The 12,932-nt window shown below is 38.9% G+C and overlaps 6 protein-coding genes across 6 annotated transcripts; 4 read left to right on the top strand and 2 right to left on the bottom strand. All coding sequences in view use genetic code 12, as the record gives it.

Annotated features, from left to right (window-relative positions):
* Positions 1–54: 54 nt before the first annotated feature.
* Positions 55–1,659, top strand: GCD11 (translation initiation factor eIF2 subunit gamma; the record flags this gene model as incomplete). Its single annotated transcript, XM_051815865.1, has 1 exon — positions 55–1,659. The coding sequence occupies one exon, from the start codon at positions 55–57 to the stop codon at positions 1,657–1,659; it is 1,605 nt and encodes a 534-aa protein (XP_051670717.1).
* Positions 1,660–1,733: 74 nt separating this feature from the next.
* Positions 1,734–3,812, bottom strand: SST2 (GTPase-activating protein; the record flags this gene model as incomplete). The annotated part of the gene is made up of 1 exon (XM_051815864.1): positions 1,734–3,812. The coding sequence occupies one exon, from the start codon at positions 3,810–3,812 to the stop codon at positions 1,734–1,736; it is 2,079 nt and encodes a 692-aa protein (XP_051670716.1).
* Positions 3,813–4,497: 685 nt separating this feature from the next.
* Positions 4,498–5,202, bottom strand: CANMA_003666 (uncharacterized protein; the record flags this gene model as incomplete). The annotated part of the gene is made up of 1 exon (XM_051815863.1): positions 4,498–5,202. One exon carries the CDS (start codon positions 5,200–5,202, stop codon positions 4,498–4,500), a length of 705 nt encoding a protein of 234 aa, XP_051670715.1.
* A 1,109-nt stretch (positions 5,203–6,311) lies between these two features.
* Positions 6,312–6,695, top strand: CANMA_003665 (uncharacterized protein; the record flags this gene model as incomplete). The annotated part of the gene is made up of 1 exon (XM_051815862.1): positions 6,312–6,695. One exon carries the CDS (start codon positions 6,312–6,314, stop codon positions 6,693–6,695), a length of 384 nt encoding a protein of 127 aa, XP_051670714.1.
* Positions 6,696–8,008: 1,313 nt separating this feature from the next.
* On the top strand, positions 8,009–9,616 carry ORC4 (origin recognition complex subunit 4; the record flags this gene model as incomplete). The annotated part of the gene is made up of 1 exon (XM_051815860.1): positions 8,009–9,616. The coding sequence occupies one exon, from the start codon at positions 8,009–8,011 to the stop codon at positions 9,614–9,616; it is 1,608 nt and encodes a 535-aa protein (XP_051670713.1).
* A 642-nt stretch (positions 9,617–10,258) lies between these two features.
* Positions 10,259–12,766, top strand: RIX7 (putative AAA family ATPase; the record flags this gene model as incomplete). Its single annotated transcript, XM_051815859.1, has 1 exon — positions 10,259–12,766. One exon carries the CDS (start codon positions 10,259–10,261, stop codon positions 12,764–12,766), a length of 2,508 nt encoding a protein of 835 aa, XP_051670712.1.
* Between the last annotated feature and the right edge of the window lie 166 nt (positions 12,767–12,932).

The raw sequence follows: 12,932 nt of genomic DNA, 5'->3' as shown, positions 1-12,932 counted from the left end.
AGTACACTTTAATTTCTTTATTTCCTTTAGTATTAATCTACATTTTGAACCAGGATGTCTTATGACGATATAGAAAACGCAACTCCTGATATTGTTATCGGAAGCACTATCGAAGAAGAGGAGGATGATTACCAATACGAGAACGAGAGTGACAATGAAGTGCAACAAGAAAAAGACTTGGATGATGACTCACAGCTGAAGGGCAAAAAATCAGTTGCTTTTGCAGGATTGGACGAGGAGGACGATGAAAAGGCAGAGGAGAGAGCTAAAAGAGAGTTTGAAGAAGGCGGTGGTTTGCCTGAACAACCCACCAACCCAGACATCTCTGAACTTACGCCACTTTCACCAGAAATCATCAACAGACAAGCCACAATCAACATTGGTACAATTGGACATGTCGCACATGGTAAGTCTACTGTGGTCAGAGCCATATCAGGAGTCCAAACTGTTCGTTTTAAGGATGAATTGGAAAGAAATATTACCATCAAATTGGGTTACGCCAACGCCAAAATTTACAAGTGTGACAACCCCGAGTGTCCAGAGCCAGGTTGTTACAGGTCTTTCAAGTCCGATAAAGAAATAAGACCCAAGTGCCAGCGCCCTGGATGCGAAGGTCGTTATAAATTAGTTAGACACGTTTCATTCGTTGATTGTCCTGGTCATGATATTTTGATGAGTACAATGTTGTCAGGAGCTGCCGTTATGGATGCAGCTTTGTTGCTTATTGCCGGAAATGAAAGTTGTCCTCAACCACAAACATCTGAACATTTGGCAGCCATTGAAATCATGAAGTTGAAGCATGTTATTATTTTGCAGAACAAGGTTGACTTGATGAGAGAAGAGTCCGCATTGGAGCATGAAAAGTCAATTATTCAGTTCATCAGAGGTACCATAGCTGATGGTGCACCCATAGTTCCAATTTCAGCACAATTGAAATATAACATTGACGCCGTCAATCAATTCATAGTGAACTCCATACCTGTCCCCATTAGAGACTTTACTGCATCACCAAGATTGATTGTGATTAGGTCTTTTGATGTTAACAAACCTGGTGCTGACGTTGATGACCTAAAGGGGGGTGTTGCTGGTGGTTCTATCTTGACTGGTGTTTTCAAGATTGGAGATGAGATTGAAATCAGACCGGGTATTGTCACCAAGGACGACCAAGGAAGAATCCAATGTAAGACGATATTTTCAAACATTGTTTCATTATTTGCAGAACACAATGACTTGAAGTTTGCCGTGCCGGGAGGTTTGATCGGAGTTGGTACGAAAGTTGATCCTACCTTGTGTAGAGCTGACAGATTGGTCGGACAAGTGGTCGGAGCCAAAGGAAACTTGCCATCCATTTATTCCGATATCGAAATCAATTACTTTTTGTTGAGGAGATTGTTGGGAGTGAAAACCGAGGGACAGAAACAAGGTGCAAAAGTTAGAAAATTGGAGGTGGGCGAAGTTTTGATGGTGAATATTGGATCTACAGCCACCGGTGCTAGAGTAGTAGCTGTCAGAGCAGATATGGCGCGTTTGCAATTGACTTCTCCAGCTTGTACTGAAATTAACGAAAAGATTGCCTTGTCTAGACGTATCGAGAAGCACTGGCGTTTGATTGGTTGGGCAACCATTAAAAAGGGAACAACTATTGAGCCAGTAGCTTGATTCAATTTGAGTAGTGAAAAGCATTTTACATAGTATTTAATTTGTATAAATAGAGTTTACAAGGTTTTTCTTTTTCATATTTTGTCAAGACTATTGAGAAACTTGGGTAAAGAGTCCACCAGCATCATCTTGTACAAGTGGGCACTTACCTCATCAAACAAGTCAGCCAACTCCTTCAATAACTCGTCCGGGTTGGTGTCTCCACTGCTATTCAGCTTTCTGCTATCTGTAGCTCGTAACTTTTCACGAGTTGTGTCAATTGTTTCAAGTGAAGACTCCTCTGTTGGAGTTTTCATGTAAGGTTTCAAATCACCACTGTTACCTATCTCGTCGTTGGAAAACCGCGTTAACAACTTTACAACTTTCAGCCTCAAGCTGTACTCAATATTCAATACAAATGGCGATTCGTGACTTATGTAGGTGTTGTAAATTTGATACGCGATAGACATACACGTATCGCGAAGGATGATTCGGTGTTGTTCAGATTTCTGATTTAATGACACATCCTCTTCATGATGACTGACACACAGCAAATCATTCCAAAGCTTTAAATTGGCTTTGAAAAGTTGTAATTGGCAATACGCGTCAAAGTTTTCCAAACAAAACTCCCTTTCTAAATGGCTCTTGAATTGAAACTTCAATCCAGGATCTTGCATGATATTGTCCAAAGTGACTTCGGGCCTAAATGGATTTTGTTTCCAAAGTGAGCTGGAAACAGACCTTGTAGTGGGAACTTTTCTCCACGGGCAAAGTTCTATCCCCTTGTCATCCAATCGGTAGTCTTGATCGCGATCAAACGGAGCGCATTCGTCGTCAGCAGTACAGGCTCCGATTAACTTTTGGCTTAGAAACAAGTTTGCAATCTCCAATGCATGCTTTGGTTTAACGAGATCGGTGCAGTCCATAAGCCACTGAACAATGGCTTTTCCTCTGATGCGATAACAAAGTGGTCCAGGTGGGTTAATACCATCTAAATTTTTTTCCTTATATAGTCTAACCCCGACTGAGGACACGTAGTATTGTATATGCGCGTCAGATTCGGGATTCAGAAAATATCTGTGATGATATGGGCTGACTTCTGATACGTTTAAGTTTGATAGATCTTCACCGGAATAACGTGACAGGCTAAATGTATTTTTCCGATACTCCAGAAACCTGAACGGATCAGCCGGATATAGTGTAAATTCTGGTGTCATATGTTCGTGGAAATGACCACTTCCATTGGTTTTAAAAACCTCAACAGCCTCGTTACCGAAAATCACTCCTCCTCTATTGCTCATGCATGAGATTGGATCTGGCTTATTCATCGGCGACCATACGTTTGGATATGGGCCTAAAAGTCGTGTGAACAATAGATGGATTAGACTTAAGGAATAAATCACCTTGTCTGTAATCTGATCTCGGTCAAAATGGAACAATTGCATTGAGTTGTACAAACTTTGCAACAAGATTTCTGGCATATTCAGCTTCTTGATACCAACTTTTGCACAAAATGATTGTACTATAGACAATCCTTTGGGAGTTGGTTGCAACCACACCTCAAGTTTTGGCTCAGCTCGTGTTCTATCGGCAGGTGAATGCAAAAGCTTCGCTTTGTAGAATTGGTTTATTAATGTGAATGCAATTTCCGGTTGGAAGCTGTAAGATAGACAAGTCACAGTACTTGAAAAGTTGATCTCGACTCGTAGGTGAGCCATTTGGTCAATGGCATTCAGAAGCTGAAATGAATATGAGTATTTCTTGGCCACTGGGATAAGTCTAATTCTTGTGAACGGCAGGGAGGAGCTTCTGCTTTTGGCCGAGGTTGCTGAACTTTTTGAAAGATTCAATGAAACGATTAGCATTGCAAATATGTCCTTCAAATCCTTTTCGTAAATCTTGCCACTGCTCGTTCGATTAAACTTCTTAATCACCACCTCGTGTAGCACGTTTGAGTCAAAGTGTAAATCGCTGGCTAAAGTACTAGGTATATCTAGTGATGATGAAGACGAAAGCAATTTTCTAGCTTGAGAATGTACTTCTTCATTATGGCTTGAAAGGGATAATAGTGAGCTTGAGACAGTGGTAGAACGCTGGTTTGATGGGTTGGTTCTGGAATTTAAAGCTGTGGTTTTGGCTGCACCTGTCATTTTCTGAATCTCCATTATGTCCATTTTGATCGAAAATGAAAAAATGACAAAATCCGTGTGCTATGAGGTCCCCTTTTGTTGTAGCAGTAAAGACCTTTATAATAAGAATAAAATGAGTCAATTCGACATGGCGATGTCTGTAGTTTTAATATTTAGAAGACAATCATTTGAAACACGAGTGCTTGCAATATGATACAAGTTTGAGGGCTTGCGTGTAAGCTTTCGAAACTGCCTGATGATAATATTACAACCTTGTTTTAGGTTCGTGTGTAATGTAAAGGTGTTCCAAATCTCTCACATTTTTTGTGTGGTAATTTTTTATCAAAGTTTTGTGTTCTTTTCTCAGACAAAGTTTCTTAAGAATACAGTCTTTTTATTTTTTATTCATATTAGTGCGACATAATTTTTCATACCAGAACGACATATTTTTTCAAACCAACACGACATAATTGTTCATACCAATGCGACATATTTTTTTACATCACCTACTCACCCAAAGTAATCTCCGTACCTCTAATCCGATTGAAGAACCGGATCCTGTTGAATTAGGGCAATCATTTTAAGAGTATGGAATCATGTCAACTCTGAAATTTTTTTTGTTTGAGCTTAGTCATTTCCTACTTTCATTTCTCAAAGGTTTTGCTGTCATTTTCTCAAGTTAAATGCTGTTCCTTTCCTATTCATTGGTTTTAAAACAAGTGTTTGTACTTTAGAAAGATGTCAGTTCTAAACAGTGTTGCATATAGTCATTGGCATGTCTACAGAATCCTTGATAACTTTCTAAGGTTATCTTTGCTGTCGCTTCTTTCACTTTTGGTGTCAACTGTTCTTTTCTAGATAAGTGTGACCGCTTAACCTTGGCCTTACACACGGACCAGAACTCTTCAATTGCATTGAGTGCTGGCGAATAAGGAGGCAAAAACACTAGCTCCATTCCACTCAGTGCTACCAATAACTGGAGATCGCGATGTTTGTGGATGGCTGCGTTGTCAACTATCAAATACTTAATTTCCTTAAGTGCCTGGTTTGTTTCAATTTCTCTAAGCACAAACTTGACAAATGAGTAAAAATGATCAGCTGTGGTACCAACTCTTGTCTTCTTTTCCGAAATCGTAGTGTTGGAATCAACTTTTCTCTTCTTGTTAGGAGAAGTCCCAGCTGTGAGTCTAACCTTCAAGTCAACGCATCCTTTGGAAGAGATGGCTCCTAAGAATGATACATTGAGACTTCTGGTTACAGGAACTTTAAGCACAGCCTTTTCACCTACTTTTGACCATCCATATTCCCTTCTCATACTGATATTGAATCCAATCTCGTCGATGAAAATACAGTACTTATCAAAGTTAAGTTTATCCTGATGTTCAAGTGCCCACTCGAATCTCTCCTGCTTTGATTCTGGCAGGTCTCTTCTCATGGCTCATTTAGAGATTCTGTTGAGACGGAACTTGCAAATTTTGATGAGAAAGTTATAAATAGTAGAAGCACTTGCCTTCGCACCTTCAAATGTACTCCTTAGTTTATTCAACAAGAAGTCCAAGGTAACAATGGGGTCCGAAAGAACTAACTCTTTCAAAAAGAGTTTGTGCTCTTCGGTGAGAAGAGGTTTACGACCATTCTTTTTAGGTTCCCGATAAATGCCATTAATTTAGTTAGAAATAAGGCGATTCCAATTTCTTTTCCAAGTATAAGCTGTTTATAAGCTGATATTGAGTGCTTGTGCAGCTTTGTATGCAAAAGACCCTTGCTCAATAACTAGTTGCCAGAATCTTTGCTTCTGTGCTTCGGAAGCAAAGGAGTAGTATCTGTATGGACCTCTTTTACATTTACAAGTTTCATCCTGTTCAGAGCTAATGTCTACATCTACATCACCACATTCCATATCGGAATGTGAATTGTCAACTTCAATTTTAGTTGGAGGAAATGCTTCATTGTAATCACTGTGACAAAACTGGTCTCCAATGGAGCTGACTGACTTTCCAAATCCATCAGTTCGGGCTCCAAAATAAAAGAATTACCAAGTCCATATACATACTTGTCAGTATGTAATGTCTGCTTAAGGTTCATTTCTTTTCTTGTTCCAATTTATTTGGTCCTTTGTTAGAACAAAATCACATTGGAACAAAAAAAATAACTACAACCTAGTGTCGTGTTTTTTGATCGTAACTTTTAAGCGACACGACACGAATGGAGACTATATCTGGATTCTCCATTCGCTTTATAAGTAGATACATTTCTCCTAAGTCTATATCTATATATTCCATAACCTAACAACACGAACCTGCGGTCTTTTCTACCGCCCCACTACATGTAAGGTTTGAAAATTCATATCGCGTTGGTATGAACAATTATGTCGCACTAGTATGAAATAAAAATAAAAAGACTGTATGTTCTTTCTGTATACTGTCGTGTGTGTTTTACAAAACTGTGTCAATCAAAAATCAATCAATTACGTAATGTAAACCAAAGGAAAATTCATAAATAAAGTTGTACCAGACAAGTTACAGTGTATTATAGTTCAGCATTATGTCCTCATTAGAGTCATCATCATCATCACCAGATAAGAAAAATGAAGCTAATGAAGCTGAATTAGAAATTGGTGACGTGATTGAATCTAAAATTGATTCGCAACAACAGGAAAATGACGTTATGGGGGAGATATTAAAGGGTTTAACTGAACAAACTGAAATATTGAAAAGAGTGGAGATACAGAATCAACAATTGATTAAAATTAATAATGTCAATACTCAAAGGTTACACCGGGATATAACTAATGTTGCATCAAAAATTAGTACCATATCTGGTTTTATGTATTTTTTTGTTTTTGTTGGTTATATGGCGTTTCTCTATCTCTCGCCATGGATTAAGAAATTGAGAGAAGAGAAGGAATCTGTGGAACAAAATCCTTGAGGAGAGAGAAGAATAACAACAAGAATAAGAAGTCACATTGATGAAGATGTTTTTCCTTCTACTTCTTTCCTCTTTTGTGATAGACGAATAAAATAACAAAGTTTACACATTGAATTATTGAAAAGAGAGAGAGAGAGAAAGAGAGTTATGTAGTCTTATGTGTACTAAGGTGTGTGGGATGTTATCTAAGATAATATCCAACTAATTAAATATATATGGAAGTTTTATAAGAAAATAATTTCTTGGGGCGGTTACAATTAATGAACTATAAATACTGAATCAAATTGAACCCAATCTTTTGAATCGAATGGGAGTTTTTTTTTAAATTTTCTTTTAGTCCTCGATTTATCAATTCAATGTGTGATTCAAGTTGTTTTTGTGAGGTCGGTAAGGGGTATTGCCATGGGAGTTAACAGTATGAGATTTTAACCGGATTAGAGGTACGGAGATTACTTTGGGTGAGTAGGTGGTGTAAAAAAATATGTCGCATTGGTTTGAAACATTTATGTCGCACTGGTTTGAAAAAATATGTCGTTCTGGTATGAAAAATATGTTGTGTTGGTTTGAATAATAAATGTCGCATTGGTATGAACAATTATGTCGCACTAGTATGAAATAAAAATAAAAAGATTGTACTTTGGTTACACTTTTTTTCATTCTCTTGCAAATATAAAATGTTTCAGAAATGCCAATTGAGTCTAATGTAAGACAATTTAATGAATTGGAGATTGATAGAGAGAGAGAGAGATTTTTTAGAAAACTAAATGACACAGATGATAATTGAATTAGAATCTTGTTATGCTTATTACTTACCCAATCAGAGCAATGGATTCAATCTGCCATTTAATATTAGCTTAAATTATATCTACCATATTTTTACTAATTCAGGCTGTAGCTCCTCTTTGTGATTATTTAAACACTTGAGGTGAATTACGATATGGAAATGGTTAGTAGTGTTTACTGTTAACTGGTGATCTACTCTTCATTATTTGCGTCAAATTGATGCCAAAAATCAGTCATAATAATATACTTTCCATGGTTTATAGTGACACGTTTTGCCTATATATAATGCATATTCTGCTACGACCTTTTCCCAAAAAATTGCACCCAATAGAGGGAGACTTCGAGTACGAAATACTCCTTATTGAATGTCCATTGTTTAAAGAGTGGGCAATATTTCGATGATTAGTATCTTTTGTTGTGTTGCAAAAGCCGCAGAATTCTGTCGCGAGAAAATATAAAACATTTTTTATTCATGCATGGAGGAGTTTCTGTTGCAATTAGTTTTAATACATCATCTCTAAAACTGCAACATGAGAGGTGAAGTTATTAGTGCTGCCAGTAGCAGAATCAGTAAACCAACTTTTGCAAATAACAGCATACCTAGTAGGCTCAATGTCAATACTACCAACAAACAAATCCACATAGACTCAAATGTCACCACCACCTTGAACAAGACTGCATCAGACGCTGTATCGAACAAAGCAACTACTGGGACTAATCAAGTATCAGCAAAGGACGTAGCCGCTGTGAAATCTCGTGTAATGTTGCAATTAAATGGGGGTGCTTCTCACCTTGAGGATTCTGGTATTGCAAGTGGTTACGAATCTGTGTTCAATATTCTCGAGAAAACTGTGGCCCACCGTGAAAGACATTCACTAATGTTAGTTGGTCCAAGATCGTGCGGCAAGTCGACGATTGTGAATAAGGCATTGGACCGCTTGGAAGAGGAATACCTGAATGAATTTCTTGCAATACATTTGAACTCCTCAATACACTCAGACGACAATACCGCAGTGAGAGAGATAGCACGTCAATTAGACTTTAACACGAGGCGAAAATTGGACGAAGATGGTGGTGCGTTGAGATCATACCAATTGGAAACTACTGTCGAACGAAAGTCCATACACGAAACGTTTGCCAACATTTTAAATGTGCTTAGTATTTCTTTGGAGAATGCAAAGGACCTGGAAGAAAAGTATATGCCTTTAGTTTTTGTTATCGATGAGTTTGAGAAATTCACCTCGAATCACAAACAAACTTTATTGTACAATTTACTTGACATGTCACAGAATAGTGATATTCCAATTACAGTGATTGGACTAACCACGAAGATAAACGCCAAAGACCACATGGAGAAAAGAGTCAACAGTCGTTTTTCACAACGAATTATAACAATTTCTCCAACACCCACATTTCCAGCTTTTTTACAAAATGCAATGAGCGGACTTCTATTAAACAATGAGTTTGTCGAATCAATGGCATGCCCGTACTATGGAAGAGCATGGAACGAAAGCGTGAAAAATAAGTTTGAGCAAGATCAATGTAACATTTTAAATACATTGTGCTTGAGAAACTTTAACACCACTAAAAATTATCGGGAGATGAATAATGTGTTCAAGATAATGGTATCGGAGATTTCTCTTGACCGCCCTTACTTTGACAGTTTGGGATTGAGCGATGCTATACAGAGATACTCTCCGATGGGCAACCTCCAATCTGCAGTAAACTCTCTCTCAGATAGTGAGTTGATTTTGTTGGTTGCAGCAGCAAAGTGGGCCGAGAAGTTTGACTCTCCAACGTTGAACTTTAATTTGGCGTTTGCAGAATACAAAGCTCTAATGAAAGAGTCAGATGCAGCTATAAATCCCTCAAGATCTTTGTCACTAAATAGTATGAAGGTGAATAAAAAACATTGGTCAAAAAAAGCATTGAGAAATTGTTGGGAAGTCCTATTCAAATGCAATTTACTCATTGAACCGGTGTCTGCATCAACAACTCATAGTGCTTCAACTGAACGAAGGACAATCAAGACTGTTAATATTGACGACAATGCGATGGTATTACTAGACATAACCTTGGATGAACTAAACGTACTTGTTGCAGACGATAGGTTGGCCAAGAAACTTTTGACGCTATAGTGCACTTGATATTTTTGAAAACTTTTTATTCTAGTGACTCATTCAATAGCGATTGAGACAGTTTAAAGAAGAGAAAAGTCTGTGGACATGGTCCATGACTGATACTGGAGCTCGCTGATGGGAAAGAACAGTGAAACTGTAGCTGACAAGTATGCAAAAGCGGGAGTGTTCTAAATCAGCCATAAAATTTTCCCCTTGAATCTATGCCGCAAGTTTTTGCGCATATGTAGCTGATGGAAAGTCATGGAATGATATATCTACAACAACCTGTTTCCATCTGCTTCTGCTCATTAAATCTTGATCTTGAACCAAAATTCCTTTTTTCTGAGTGATACTATTAGAATATTTAAAGACTGGAGTGTGTGTGCGTGTGTCCTATTTATAATCCCTTTTCAATAAATGAACTTGAACCTGTAGAGTTTGGCCCAGTTTTCAAAACTCAAAATTGTAAAGTAAATTACGCTGCTAATATAGAGTTTCTGTTTAAGCAGCTTATACTGAGGTTTGGCTGTCGCAGTAACACTTGTCGATACATCATATTTTGCGACACTTTTCACCACAAAAAAATTTAGGACCCGAGATGAGAGCGAACAACCACTTTCATCCCATCTCGTTAAAGATACTTTTAACTACCGATCACCAATGGTCAAGGGAAACCACATAACAGGCGCAATAGACCAAAAGGTATATAATTTGGCATATGACTTGTTGGACGAGAGAACTGAGAAGAACCGAAGCGCTTTAAGCGTTGATGAGTTGCAGGATCCTTTTGCCGGAGTGGAGTCAGCGAAAAACTTGACCATTTCCCTGGTATTGAGCTATGTGCAACTGAAGGACTTTGAATTGAAGCGCTCTAAGAAAGCACAACTCGAAAAGACCATTGCAAAGGTACTAAAACTAATCAGACAGGACGAAGAAAATGAGTTCAAGACTAACGGCACAGAGAATGATTTAGACAGTGCGTCCGAAACTGAAGGTACCGATCCGGCAGCATCCAACTTGATGGATTTTAAGGATCCCAACTTGTCTAATAAGTCGGTAACGTCGATGTGGAATTTTGAAGACAAAGAACGAGAACAAGAACGAGAACAAGAACGAGAACAAGAACAAGAACAAGAACAAAGTGCAGAGGCTATCAGTCTGAAACGGAAAGCCAAAGAGGCGAATAAAAGTGTTTATAAAAAGCAAAAGCGAAAGTTTGACCATACTTCGCCTGATATCAACTTCTCCAATCTAGGAGGCTTGGACAATGTTACCACACAGCTACTTGAAATTATCGGACTACCTATTTTGCATCCTGAAATTTACACTTCAACTGGGGTGGAGCCTCCCAGGGGAGTGCTTCTATACGGGCCACCAGGGTGCGGTAAAACAACCATCGCAAATGCACTAGCGGGAGAGTTGAAGGTTCCTTTTATCAACATCTCTGCTCCGTCAATAGTGTCTGGAATGTCAGGTGAATCCGAGAAGAAACTTCGTGAATTGTTTGAAGAGGCAAAGTCTGTAGCGCCTTGCTTGATATTCATGGATGAGATTGATGCTATTACTCCAAAGAGGGATGGTGGTGCCCAAAGAGAAATGGAAAGAAGGATAGTCGCTCAACTTTTGACCTTAATGGACGAGCTAACGTTAGACAAGACAGATAATAAGCCTGTTATTGTAATCGGTGCCACGAACAGACCGGATTCTTTGGATTCAGCACTTCGTCGGGCCGGTAGGTTTGATCGAGAAATATGTTTGAATGTTCCAAATGAAGTGCAACGAGAATCAATTTTGAGGACAATGACTAGAAACATCAGGTTGAAAGACGGTGAAAATTTTGGTTACAGAGAATTGTCAAAACTCACCCCGGGCTATGTGGGAGCTGATCTCAAAAGTTTAGTAACGGCAGCCGGCGTTGCAGCCATTAAGAGGATCTTCGAAACCATGAGCGAACAACAAGAGGAGGGCCGTGGTATGCTGGAAGATAAGATGGAGATAGACCCTGTAATAGGAAAAGAAAGTGAAATGGCGTTGTCTCAAAGGTTTGGAAACAAATCGGACCAGGAACAGATATCAACTATACAGAAATTCTTGGAGCGGAACCCTGAGCCATTAACTGGCGAACAACTTGAGCCCTTATGCATCACGTACGATGATTTTGTTAAAGCTCTTCCAACAGTTCAGCCTACTGCTAAAAGAGAAGGGTTCGCAACTGTCCCTGATGTCACGTGGAGGAATGTTGGTGCTTTGACAAAAGTGCGCATAGAATTACATATGTGCATTGTGCAACCCGTAAAAAAACCTGAATTGTATTTAAAGGTTGGTATTTCAGCACCATCCGGTGTCTTGATGTGGGGACCACCAGGTTGCGGGAAAACTCTTCTTGCCAAGGCGGTTGCTAACGAGTCACGAGCAAATTTTATATCGGTGAAAGGACCGGAATTATTAAATAAGTATGTGGGAGAATCAGAAAAGGCAGTGAGACAAGTGTTTCAAAGAGCGATGGCATCTAAGCCCTGCATTATATTTTTTGACGAATTGGATGCCTTGGTTCCACGAAGGGACACGTCTATGTCGGAGTCTAGTTCAAGAGTTGTAAATACTTTATTGACTGAACTTGATGGGCTCTCCGACAGAACTGGTGTTTTTGTTATTGGAGCGACAAATAGGCCCGACATGATAGACCCAGCCATGCTTCGCCCGGGTAGGTTGGACAAGACTCTCTATATTGAACTACCAAGTGCTAATGAAAGATACGAGATTTTAAAGACTATCACAATGGCTAATGGCACACCGATCGCAAGCAATGTCGATCTTGCAGAAATTGCTAATGATGAAAAATGCAGAAACTTTTCTGGAGCAGATTTATCGTCCTTGGTTAAGGAATCTGGTATTTCTGCATTGAAAAGAAAGTTTTTTGGGGCACAAAAGCTTGAAGCGTTGGATGCTTCTGGGTTTTATAATGACTCTTTTCTGGATGAACGTATAGAGATCACTCGCGAGGATTTTCAACGTGCGTTGCTCACTGTTCGTCCTAGTGTAAGCGACAGGGATAGATTGAAATATGAACGGTTGAACAAGAAGCTAGGATGGGACGTTATTGGTGACCAAAATGGAACAAACCTTTCTAGTACTGGAGGTGAAGATCGAGCTGAAAATTCTAAGTGATCAACAGACAGGTTCAAAATAACATACATACGTCAAAGAGGGCAAGGACACTCTTTTCAAAATGAGTAAATGTCGACCCTTGGTTTACCCGTTAAAAATTTGAAATAGCCATAGCTTTGAATCGACTTTGGTAGTGCGTATCCTACTTACAGTTTACTAAAATAAA

The sequence above is a fragment of the Candida margitis genome (genome assembly GCF_024628925.1).
Source record: "Candida margitis strain CBS 14175 chromosome Unknown scaffold62, whole genome shotgun sequence".
Lineage (NCBI taxonomy): Eukaryota > Fungi > Ascomycota > Pichiomycetes > Serinales > Debaryomycetaceae > Lodderomyces > Lodderomyces margitis.
Note: the sequence above shows the minus strand (reverse complement) of the source record. Positions and strands in the feature narration are given on the sequence as shown.